The 12329-nt window shown below is 43.4% G+C and overlaps 1 protein-coding gene across 2 annotated transcripts in view; it reads left to right on the forward strand.

Annotated features, from left to right (window-relative positions):
• The first annotated feature begins 3424 nt into the window (after nucleotides 1-3424).
• The window catches only part of LOC119449617 (putative oxidoreductase GLYR1 homolog), a 103097-nt gene continuing 94192 nt past the window's right edge, over nucleotides 3425-12329 (forward strand). For both annotated transcript variants that reach the window (XM_037712829.2, XM_037712830.2), the window contains exons 1-4: nucleotides 3425-3521; nucleotides 3626-3662; nucleotides 4159-4241; nucleotides 5102-5231. In XM_037712829.2, the coding sequence (XP_037568757.1) occupies nucleotides 3487-3521; nucleotides 3626-3662; nucleotides 4159-4241; nucleotides 5102-5231 (285 nt within the window). In that variant the 5' untranslated portion in view covers nucleotides 3425-3486. The remainder of the gene's footprint in view (nucleotides 3522-3625; nucleotides 3663-4158; nucleotides 4242-5101; nucleotides 5232-12329) is intronic.

A 12329-nucleotide genomic window follows, 5' to 3' on the forward strand; every position in this document is an offset into this window, starting at 1 on the left:
GATGACAACAGCATGAAGACGATGGGATGACAAGTGTATGACAATGACACGACTACGAATGCATGATGACTGTATGACGATAAGACAGAAGAAAAGGGGAAAGGCAGGGAGGTTAACCAGAGGGGAAGTGATAGCAGTACAGTGCACTTATACTAGTAGACTCTTATTCTAGAATCTAGTATACTGTAACAACAGTGTCATAATCACGATTGAAGGATGACAGCATGATTATGATGGAATGATGTTGACGGAACAATGATGACAGCATGACGATAGTTCGATGAAAAAGCTGGAATGATGACGATGCAATGACCTCGACGGCATCACAGCCACAAGCACATACCTGATGGCCTAAACTAGTAGACAACTTCGGTCACCGAGTCAGGGAAAATGGTTAGAGACAGACACAGACATATATGCGCATATAGATTAAATACCGGAAAGTGAGTTAATGTTCTAAGAATGCCAATCTCGCTTCTGATCTTGTAAAACTGCGTCAACTTAAGTGCGAAGCTTCAAAATCTTAAGTGCTTTTGAAAATCCTCAAGACATTTTTTTGCAACATGTGCACACCGTCATGACCTCTTACGTGCTGTTTACTCCCATTACTCCACATAATAATAGCATTGCTTTCTGAATCGCATTCCAGGGCTACAGCCGTAACAAGACAAGCAAGAACCTAAACTGACACGCTTGTACATGTTGCAAGAAAATTGCTGGTGCTTATATTGACAGCTTGTGTTTGACGCTGGGTAAGTCACTTCATTCTCATCAAGGAGTGTCAGTCTACTGTGAAAAAACAGGAGCTGTACTGTACTGTAAAGACGTACAGCCGAAATTTATATGTCACTGTCTGCAGGTTGTTTGGAAAAGGGTGAAGTGCTGGAGTTCACTACCATAGAGTTTGCAGCTATGGCAGACACTGTCCCAGGTATTTTTTTATTAGCATGTGTGCATAGTTTACAAGACTAGATGTGGGCACTGAACAAAACATAAGGGAAGTGATCAACATTACCATGGCACACCTGACTTGCCTGAAATCTTTATTATAATAAACACCAATCAATTCAGATTCCACACTAAGCTGAAGTGCAGCTAATTACAAAAAAAGAAAAATATTCTGTTTACTGAAGTAGGGAAAAGAGCAAAATTTCCTGCACACGCAGCATTTTCTGCATCTGGTTGTTAGGAAATCATGATGAGGCATTGGGAGTCTGTACAGCTGGACCTAAGTGCGTGTACACTGCGGCATAACGCAGTAGAAGACCTGAAAAATTTTATTGCAATAGCAATTATATGGGCATTCCAAGCACATTTCTGCCTTCGCTGTGAGGTTCCGACGACGGCGATAAATGTCCAACGAAGAAGCCCAACGGCGATAAAATCGTCGCCGCGCGCCGTACGCTGTGTGTGCGAGGGTGAGCCGGCAATCGCGGCTCAGTGTAGCGCACGCAAGGTAGGAAGGCAGGCCGAGTACACAGTCTTTCGCGCTCGAGGCACGGGTGGCTGGCTCTGTAACGGGGGGCCAGGCGACGGAGAGGGAGGAAGGGTGCGTTCTGCTCCGTCGGATGGCTGCTTACAGCGCGGCCGCGCGGGCGCCGTATCTTGAAAGCTATCTGCGATTTGGGCGAAGTGCGCGCCCACGCGGGCCTCATCTTCACAGCGATCTGCGATGGGGACAAAGTGCATGCGCCTAATGCCGGTAGCTTCGTATGCGCTGTGCTTTCGACGTTTACTTCGCGTTGAAGCGAGACGGGAGACAGCGCGAAGGTTAATTTGCTCGCTGCTGCTGGCGCGCTTTCTCACTCCAGGTGTTTTCAGAGCGAGTTTCCGCGGTCATCGAGCGAGATGTGTTCATGTTGACCTGTGCTCGCGTGACACCATGCCTGTCTATTTAGTTAGTAAGGGAATGTTTACGACTTATACGGCCCAAAAAACTACTATCCTTGCTTCGTATAGCTCTCTATTTGCTATCGCGATCGATGCATCGCCAAACAGGAAAAACTGCGGGTTTTTTTTTTTTTTTTTTTTTTTTTTTTTTTTTACAGCGAAGCTCTTAAGGGACTCTGCTCACTCTTTGATGGTCGCGTCCGTCAATAGAAAAAAAAAAAAAGAAACAAAACTCTCATTGGTTGTATGCTGCATGTGCGAGTGAAAGCGAGCGAGGGCGAAGGACACGCGCTTTCACGGGGAGCGACCGCACGGCGGAGAGCACATACGACTTCCCAGTGGAAAGGGAGTGGTGGGCGAGGAGGGCATCGAGGCACCCTATAATAATAATAATAATAATAATAATAATAATAATAAATAATAATAATAATAATAATAATAATAATAATAATAATAACAATAATAATAATAATAATAATAATAATAATAATAATAATAATAATAATAATAATAATAATAATAATAATAATAATAATAATAATATAGACTGTGCGTGTGTGTGCCCGCTCTCCCACTGCGGCGCACGCGCGCCGCCCCGCCACTCTAGCCCTGCCTGCCTCTGCCGCCGGTGCCGCCGACTCTCTCTGGGCTCTCACCCGCCTCCCCTAACAGTGTCGACAACGCAAGGAGGATTAAAAAAATGCATTTTTTTTAATCCTCCTTGCGACAACGGCGTTTTGCCGTTCAGTCACAGAACACCCATACGTTCAGTCACGTAGCCAGCGTTTTGACAGCGGTTGTGTGCGGTCAAACTACGCGCACAATTGTTGTCGACGGCGGCGGCGTTTTGCCCGCGTCTGCACCGAACGCGCGCGGCGTTGGTGACGTGTTTATGAAGACCGTGCCAAACTTTGCCGTACACCCTATGGCGGTGTACCGTAGCGACCACAGGCCATGGTGCCTGTGGTCACTATATAAATGAAAACCACCGGATCATATACATTTCTCATTCTTTAATAGTTCGAATACCAATTACACCATCACATCTTAATAATCATAATTGGAAATACATAATTCCCACCATAGTACAACTTCGCTGGTCTTCCATCTCCACCCCAGTGGAAGGGCTGACAGTTCTATATATATATATATATATATTCATTCTCTAATGTAATAACTTAAGAAACTGCACTGGTGGGCACGTTGTCAACAAATTTGGTACTGAGTGTGGCAAAGAGAGTACAAGTAGCGTGCTTGAATATTTTTTACGCGGAATGCGCTGAACCGCGCTGAACGACCAATATCATTTTGGTGGTCGCGTCCGTTCAAAACGTCCGAATCTGCGCATTTTGAAAACCGAAACCAGACCCAATAGCTGCGAAGTAAAATAGCAAACAATTGCAATAATATACCTATAAAACTAATACATTTTTTAGAGTAGCATAGACGTTTACGTTGTATTATACGCTTAATATACTATGTGCAGTTTCATTAAAATTAGCAAAGTTGTTTACGAAACTACGCGTGTGTTTGGATATAAAAACCGCGCGCGTTTTGTTGCAATCCCGTCAGCCTCCACAACGCTCTTCGTTCAGCATGGCGACGAAGTACAACATCGGAGACCCTGTGTGGTGAGACTTTTCGATTTGCATGTCTCTAGGAAGCTAAATGTTGGGCTTGATGACAGTTTTCATGATACGGTACAGTGTGCTGATGTGATCTTTGCACATTGCAGGGCGAAAATGAAAGGCTTTTCTCCGTGGCCAGGAAAGGTAGTGTGGCTTTGTTCATAGCGCTTCTTCAACGATCATTCAAATTCAAAATCGGTGTGCTCTGCGCCCTGTCAAATAGATCCATGTCAACTCGGAAGCAGTTGATTTGATTTATGTGTGTGTGTGTGAACTTTTGGTGTTGTAATGCGCCTTTGGCTATGGTCATCGGGCGTGTTGATCACCGCTGAAAACCGCGCCGTGTTGCTGTTTATGCTATTTAGGCCTAGCGAATTCCGCCAAAACGAGCCGCATTGACACCGGTGGGAGGTTAGTTTAGTTGCGATAATTTCTCGTTGTACGGGTTCACGCGCAGGCGGCGATGAAGTCGCGCCCTCTTGAAGATTGGTGCGTTTGTGTGGCGGCCATTGGCGCCTGTGTTGGCGTTGTATCTGACTTTCGGTTTGGAGTGGCGGGAGATTTTGTATGTACACCAGCGAGCGCCATGCGTGCACCGAAGTGCCAGTTTCTCAGTGTCCTATCCTTATCTCGTTTACAGGTGGCTAATCCAACGAAGGAGGTGAAACGGCCGGCACTAAAAAAGCCAATGCATTGCATCTTCTTTTTTGGAACCAACAACTAGTGAGTTCTTTTCGCATGCTTCCTGCGTTTCCGCCCATGAAACGCACACAAGCGACAACGCTTCCCGAGCGCTATCTGCACCATTGCGGTGAAGATACGAAAATATGTTCCGATATGTCATACACGGAATAGATGTTTAGTTGCCTAATGTGTACTTTTACGTCAGTGCATAACAATTGCCCATAAGTGAAAGTTGATTACATGAACAGTAGTTTGTATTCTAATACTTTGGAATATTATATATATATATATACACTCACAATCAATCTGAAAGGGTGAAAAAGAACACAAATGGTACATTGACAAACTGCAAGCTTCTGAGAGCTGCTCTGCCCACCCTATCATCAGCAAATGTCTGCCACTGTGTTGAAGGGTCCTATGTGTCTTGCTCTCTGACCATATCTAGTTCCTGCTGGCCTGTGTGCCTTCAGTGAGCACAGTGTGGCAGCCATTCTTGTGGTTTTGCGGGATCGAATTCCGGCCATGACGGCTGCATTTCGGTGGAGGTGAAATGCAAAAACGCCTGTGTGCTTGCGTTGTAGTGCACGTTAAAGAACCCCAGGTGGTCAAAATTAATCCGGCATGCCTCATAATCAGAACTGGTTTTGGCACGTAAAACCCCAGAAAGAAAAAGGATAGGGAGTCTTAGGAGTAGCCTCTTGTCTGCAGTGGGCTTGATTAGGTTGATAAATATCATGTGTGCATATGGTCAAGTCTGGCTTTCTCTTTTTGTTAATAAATTAATAATACTTTTTTTTCCTCTAAAATTCATCATTTTACTGTCCACAGTAAGTACATGACTGCACCTAAAGCTGTGTGGTTTATTTAGCCTTGCTAAGCATCTGAAATATTTTTTGCAGTGCATGGATCCAGGAAGACCAGATCAAGCCATATGAAGCCAGCAAGGAGCAGTTTTCAAAGTCCAGCAAGACAGCCAGCTTTAAGGAAGCATTGGAGGCCATCGAGGATTATGTCAAGAACCTTCCAGAGGTGGGTGCTTGTTTGGTTATGGTCATATCATACAGAAATACAACTTTCTCTCATTTGGAAAAACAATTATTAACTCACAATGCACTAAAGTTGCGATGAATAAACAAAAGTCGCAGTTTCGCCTGAAAGGCAAAGCATCGATTGCTATAGCAAATTAGTAGACAGCTACATGAAGTAAGGATAGTAGTTTTAACGGCCGTATAAACTTGTAAACATTTGCTTACTAACTAAATTTCGTCGTGCGCACAAGCAAACATGCGCACACATCTCACTCGATGACCGCGGAAACTCGCTGTCAAAGCGCTGGAGTGAGGAAGCCCAGCAGCAGCAGCGAGCGAATTGATCTTTCTGCTGCCTCTCGCTTAACTCGAACTATAAGTGGCGAAAACACAGCGCGTGGTAGACTCTGTCCTCGTTGCAGATCGCTTTCAAGATAAGCCGAGGCGATTGTATCGCCAAAGGAACATTGCAGTATATGTCCTGCTTCAGTCCACTGCAACCCTTCCGTGTTGCTTTGCTGGCGAAAATCCTCTCCTTCTGTTTGCGCCAGTCATGCACGCAAGTTTTGGGTAGTCCGAACGCTCCTGATGCGGCCCGATTTCCATCCGTCTCTGCGCCCATGATGTCTTTCCTTTTAAATGTGGCATCATGATGAACTTGACACTTCGTGCTGATTGAGCAAACGCAGAAAATGGGGAGACTGACAGTAGATGCCTAAGCACATGTATTACAGCACATGGAGGAAGCAACGGCAGCGAGGCTCGAATTGCGTACGAGGCGGCCATTTTGAAATGCAGATGACTATATGGTAACACAGATTTAGGGTCGTACGCAATTCTAACACGCACACAATTTTTGAACCCGGTTTATCGGGGACCAAGTGCGCGTTAGATTCAAGTAAATATGGTATGAGTCTCCTGCACCCCCCCGCCACTCCCACCCTTCGAGTTTGTGATTGGCTGCTGTTACTCCTGGCTTCTGCTCGCCCCGCAGCCTCCACACTATCTTTATCAACACTACATGGCGCAGCAGTGTTTCCTGCTTACCGCCCGTTGAATAATGCAATTATCCTGCTCACACGATGGCGTTCTCGCCGCTTAAACTATTCATGCGGCAAAACATAGGCAAATGACTGTGCGACATTTTTATAAGTTGTTTTGTAGATTTACTAGCCACAGAGGCTCCAGGTACATGTTTGAAATGGCTGATAACTTCGTTAGATCAAAACCATGTAATGAAATTACTTCGTTAAATAGCAACAAGAAATACATGGTTTTTAATGGAACTAAGATCAGGAAAATAACTTAGTTATTTACATTGTGAATTTCATTAAACTGAGGTTCCTTATATCAAGGTTTGACTGTTGTGGTCTTGCGCTACGCTCATGGTGCACACGCTCTAATTGCGCACACCGGATGACCAACACAGGTTCGAGCACTCTGATCTGTCATGCATACATGTAGGACGCCCCACCTGCTCTGGCCCGCTTCGTGTGCGGACGCGCCACTCCAGTCCCAGCTAGGGGAAGCCCTCCGAAAAGAACTGCATTGATGAACCTTTTTCTTATTTCCGAGTCGATTTTGATGAAACTTGGGGAGTTTATGTATTCCCATCTGCAAATTTAAGATATACATTCAGTTTTCTTGCATAATAAATATATTGCTAGAAATCTAAAAAGTTCATAACATGCTTGGAAGTGCGCTATTTACTAAACTACAGTGGAATCTCGATACGAATCTCACGGGGTCACGAAAAATATTCGTATTAGCCGAAATTTGTATCATTGAAACACAATTAAAGCTAGCTAAATTAAAGAGTTGGAGGTGAACTCACTCAGGCACTCGCACGGAACAAGCATTTATAGTATAGACCACTTATAACGTAATTGTTTATAGTGCAGAACTGGCTACAACGCGGCCTTTTCCGACTCCCATTTACCTTTCCTTGAACTCCATGTATATGCATACCGCTTACAGTGCAGCTGTGTGAGACGAAATATCGGTTATACTGCGGCTTCCGCGGGAAAATCTCACCGACAAGGGCGGTAGCGAGCACGCTTCTCAACGAGGTGCACCCACCGATGGGAGAGGAGATCAACGAGGGCGATGTGGAGGAGAAGCATGAGACGTGGAGCATGAGTGCAAAGGCGATAAAATCGTCGCCGCGCGCCGTATGGGCGAGTGAACGCATGCGGGGGACGCTCGCCTTCACAGAAAGCGAATGCACAGCAAAGAGCACGAAAGGCTGTTGGGGTATGGGAAGGGGGGGGATCCAATCAAGCAAGAATAAGTGCTCTACACCAATCTGGAGCAATGGGACGCATAAAGATGTTTGGGCCAATTTTCAGCTCCAAAAAGCAGGGTCTCCCCTTAAGCTGGGGTTCGATACAACATAAATTTAATCAACATGCCCGAATCTGAATCTCGCCAAAGGGAAGCCCATGGACAGGATGACAGCCGAGTGTTTTATGACCCGATGCCACGCCCCGTCCAGGTAGAGAGGCGAGGGACATGGAGCTCTCAGAAATGCATCGCAATGGAACGGCGTCGCAAAATCACTGCAAGCGCTCGAAACCCCACACTGTATAACGAGTTCTCGGATATAACAAAGTAAATATAAAATTTGGTTGGTCACACTTTATTTCAGTCGAGTATTCTGCTATAATGAAATTGAAAATGCAGTATCCGACACAGTATCGGTTATAGCGAAGCAAACTTTTGTTTGCATGTACTTCCAAAAGTATATCTGGTAGCAAAAATATCAATTACAATTGCCAACCATTTTTTTCAGAAACCTGGTTTTTCGGACCTGCACGTTTTTCGTGGCACTACTGTATAACAGCAATAATTGAAGTTTCTGAAGCCTCTTGGTTTTTTTTGTCATGGAGGTGCGTGTGCGATGCCACAGATATGGTAGCCATGAACAAAATTGTCGACTGACGAAACCACAACATTGGTTGCCGCCGTGTTGATGAAGTGGCGCTGGTCAGGCCTCACGGTGTAAGTAAGCAGTGCAGCGTCTGGTGACAAGCTGTTGCGGGAAGCTCACCACCGATATGTTTGCACTCCTAAACCTTATCAGCAGTTAAGCGTGAAATCATACCCACGAGCTAGAGTGACGGCCATAGTATTGGAATGTAGATCCATGTGCGGTCCCACTCGTGTTCAGAAAGTCTGTCGGCAACGTGCATGTTTTGGTCAGTGCCATGGCTTGCATCATTGACAGAACTGTACGTGTTGTATTTGGAGGCGCATTTTTGCAGCTGCATTCTTGGGCTCTCATTGTCTACAATTGAACACTTTTATAACGAAGTGCTCAGAGCCTCCAAAACCATTTGTTATGCAGGTCACTTCATTGTAAAGGTCACGCACCTCAGAATAAAATACAGCTCATTTCGTTGTAAGATGCTTGGCTGTGTACTTCAGGGCTGCACAACTCAAAACAAGTGAGGGCCAAAACCAACTTCTCTGGAAGCAACTCAAGCCATACTTTAGTGGGAAACCTTTCGGATCGTGCTTTCGTAAAGGTAGTCTGTTCGATGTCATTTGTTGCTATCCTTGGCGCTTCTTGTAATGTCATGTCGTTTCTACTAGGCAAGCTTAAGTTTTTATGTGTTACACTAGCACTGATAGCTTCCCTTGTGATCAGATTTGTGCATCGACATTTTTGCATCCTGTCTCACCAGAATGGCTGCACACCTGCTGGCGGTGTTGCTGGTAGTTGAATGTTCAATAGAAATCGCGACCTGGTCGTCCCACAAGCCGGGTCGAAGCCATTGGTCTTCCGTGAAATGTCGCAACAGCCTTGAGGACACGAAAAACTTAGATCCGATGGCGACATTATAGATTTCACAGCAGTGAGCAAAGGATAAACAAGCACGGAACTGTCCATGGAGTTATATTACACATTTTACTTTTACTGTGTTTTCTTTTCATACATGTATCGCTGTAAATTGAGCGGCCTTTATGTGTAGAGTAAGCTTTGTGTGCTTCGAATATATGTGTGCTGGTCCCTTTCATAATGACATGCGCTGTAGGAAGATCTAGTTGATAACTTTTGGTTGTGGTTACGTGCACAGTGCAGTCTTTCTTAAACATTGTTAGTGCAATAGTGTGTATTGATGGCAAAGGAAAGGGCATGATCATGGGCATCTTCCTTTGTGTATATGAACAGTCTGCAAGTATTTGAAATGGCTGTGTCTCATCAGAATGGTAGAAGTAGAAGAAATTGGCAATAGTACACAGTTTGGAAGTAGTTTCGCATTAAGCACCACGTGCATATTGTCTGTTGTCATATGCCTTTGCAAGTCTCTGCACTTCTAGCGCGTAACTGCTGTTCAAACAACTGTCATTTATCATTCTGATTAATATGCTGTTCTATTAAGTGACACTAAACGCTTTTTATTGCGATAGCAATTACAGGGACGTTTGAGGCATGATAGCACTTTCGACACCAAGACATCACGCCATAGCCGCTGTGCTGTCTTGGTGTTTACGGCGCATGTGCTGTTGGCTTCCCTGCTGGCATGAGCGTTGTGCGCACACGCATTAAACATTGCTAAGCAGCTGTGTGTTTGTTGCATCGTGGTACATACACTGGTGGGAACAAAATGGACAGTCAACGTCATGCTAAATTTATCTAATGCTTTCATTGGACGCTTTTCTGTCGGTCTTATCTTGTGGGCCATCGAGGTGTGGTGCCTGTAACATTGCTGCCGGCATTCATCGCTGTGCCCATTATGTCACAAGCTTGATTATCTACCAGAGCTCTTTTCCTGCTGCACGTATTGTTAAAACACTGTGCGAGGAGCTCAAGTGTAACACTAAACCTTGCTATCGCTTGCAATGCTTCGCCTTTGGACGAAACTGCCAATTTCTATCTATGCGTAAAAAAAAAGCAATGTCGGGAGCGCTCCATTCAGCTGCTTAAGGTGTGTGTGTGTGAGTGTGTTTTTACACATGCAAGAACATCATGAAATGCACAACAGAAATTCTGCTAATGCAGTTTTACTTGATCACGTATTTGTAAGCACGATGGTTTGTGTTTCACACTGAAATAGGCGTACACTTCAAGCTTGATGTTGTGGAAGAACTTATTGCTGACATGCTAAGCACACTTGGAACTAGTTGTGTCTTTGCCCACATTTTGCCCGTATCTGCTGTTTTAAGGAGGGATATGGTGATTAAAGCTATCCTTACCTATTTTTGAACCAAACTTGATAAATGTTGGCATGCTTATTTAGTTTCTTCTCTTGATTATAAAAATGTGGTTATTTTTTTCTGTACATTCATTATTTCATTACATAATTAAGAAAACAATGCCTTTTGTTCTTACTACAATAGACAAATAACCGCCACACGAAAATATATATATTACATATGGATCAATAGCAGAAAGCTCAAGACTCGCAACATAGGAAACACTTTTATGACTGGGTCAATATTTCTTACTTTATAGTACACTGAACTCAATTGTTTTGAACATGGCCGTGCATTTGGTCGCACAAAAGACTAATTTTAAAAACTTAGAACAAAAAATCATGAAAAGTGCTTCCTATGTTGCGTGCTCCAAACATCTAGCTTCATGCTGCAAAAAGAATTATTATTCTATCTGTGATAGCTACTGATGTATCACAGTAAATGTATTGCTGGGTGTGCAAAATTAGTCTTTTGCAAAACTGAAGAAAACAAACAAATCTCCCACACTATCGTTATAAAATTAATATATTATGGTTTAAAAATGATATACGAGATAAGAAATTTGGTAGGTCAAGAGAGTAATAGATGCAGAATCCGAAAATCAAGAAGTTAGCCATATAAAAGAAAATGACAAAGTGGACAGTTTACTAAATTCTTTCAGTTGCATAAATATTGTTTCGAAGTTGTATTCCGGATAAAATTTGCATAACAGATCACATTTATAGCAAAAACAGCAAGTGCAAGTAGAGAAACACTAACCAGAGTTGTGCAGCTTTCCTGTAGTACTAATTTGTAAATATATGTTGTTATAGCTTGCGATTGAGCAAGTCTCAGTTTGCTACTTTTTAGTAATAAATGTTTTGCTTGGAAGTTAAGGGAAACCTTGGAAAAGTGAGGAAATTCAGAAGCAGTGATTTGTTAACACTTAGATGGCAACAGTTGCACTACCATTGGATAAACATAGCACATGAAAGGCAGCTGCACCAATTCATGTGCATATGCGGTCTCATGGCTGTTTTAGTGCCCCTATGGCATGGTTATTTCTTATGCCATAATGTGCAACCAAGTTGTCGTTAAGTGTCATTTGATGATGCTACCCTTAGTGTGATTGTTCAGATGAGAGTGGGAACCAACCAGCTTTCCTAAGCACGCTTTTTCCACCTTGCTTGCATTATACTGTTGCACGCTTGCTCAGGTGGTACTGTTCAAGCTTTTAAGTGCTTGGTATACTTCTTACTCTGCTTTTGCATGTGTGTTTGCATAATATGTAAATATGCCAGCTGATAGATATAATGTAAATTGCAATTATTTTGCATTGATTTGTTAGGCATTTACTTTTTTAAGGTAAGTAAAGATATTTTTCTATGCCTACATTCTATTTCAATTATGTGGGCCTAGAAAAAAAAAAAAACCAAACCACCACTGCCTATACTTCTTTCATCTTGAGAGAGCTTCCTGCAATTTGTTTTTTCACGTGGGCGTGTAGTGATGTCATTACATTTTCCTGTGCATTTTTGAACCCTTGATCGACATGCTTCTATACTTGTTCAATTCGTGTAGACTCGGGTAATGCCTGTGAAGTGCCCGAAATATATCCGATTTTCGATCATTCTCTTCGGCCATTGTTCGTGTTCCTCTTCAAGGACAACTTCTGTCTGGCTTCGACACATTTTCTCTGTTGTTCATATTATGATACACGAGAACTGTTCCTGACGTTTAAATCAAAATTTTATAGGATATCTTTGGGCCTATTTTCACTTCATTGGAAACTTCTTGGGAAGGGAGGGGGGGGGGGGGGGTCAATGAATCTCTTGGCATGGCAAAGCTTGGCAACACAATGTTTTGATTTAAAGAACTTAAAAAATAAATCTTTAAGTATTTATCAGGTTTATAGCAAAGC

The sequence above is a fragment of the Dermacentor silvarum genome, chromosome 4 (genome assembly GCF_013339745.2).
Source record: "Dermacentor silvarum isolate Dsil-2018 chromosome 4, BIME_Dsil_1.4, whole genome shotgun sequence".
Taxonomy (NCBI): domain Eukaryota; kingdom Metazoa; phylum Arthropoda; class Arachnida; order Ixodida; family Ixodidae; genus Dermacentor; species Dermacentor silvarum.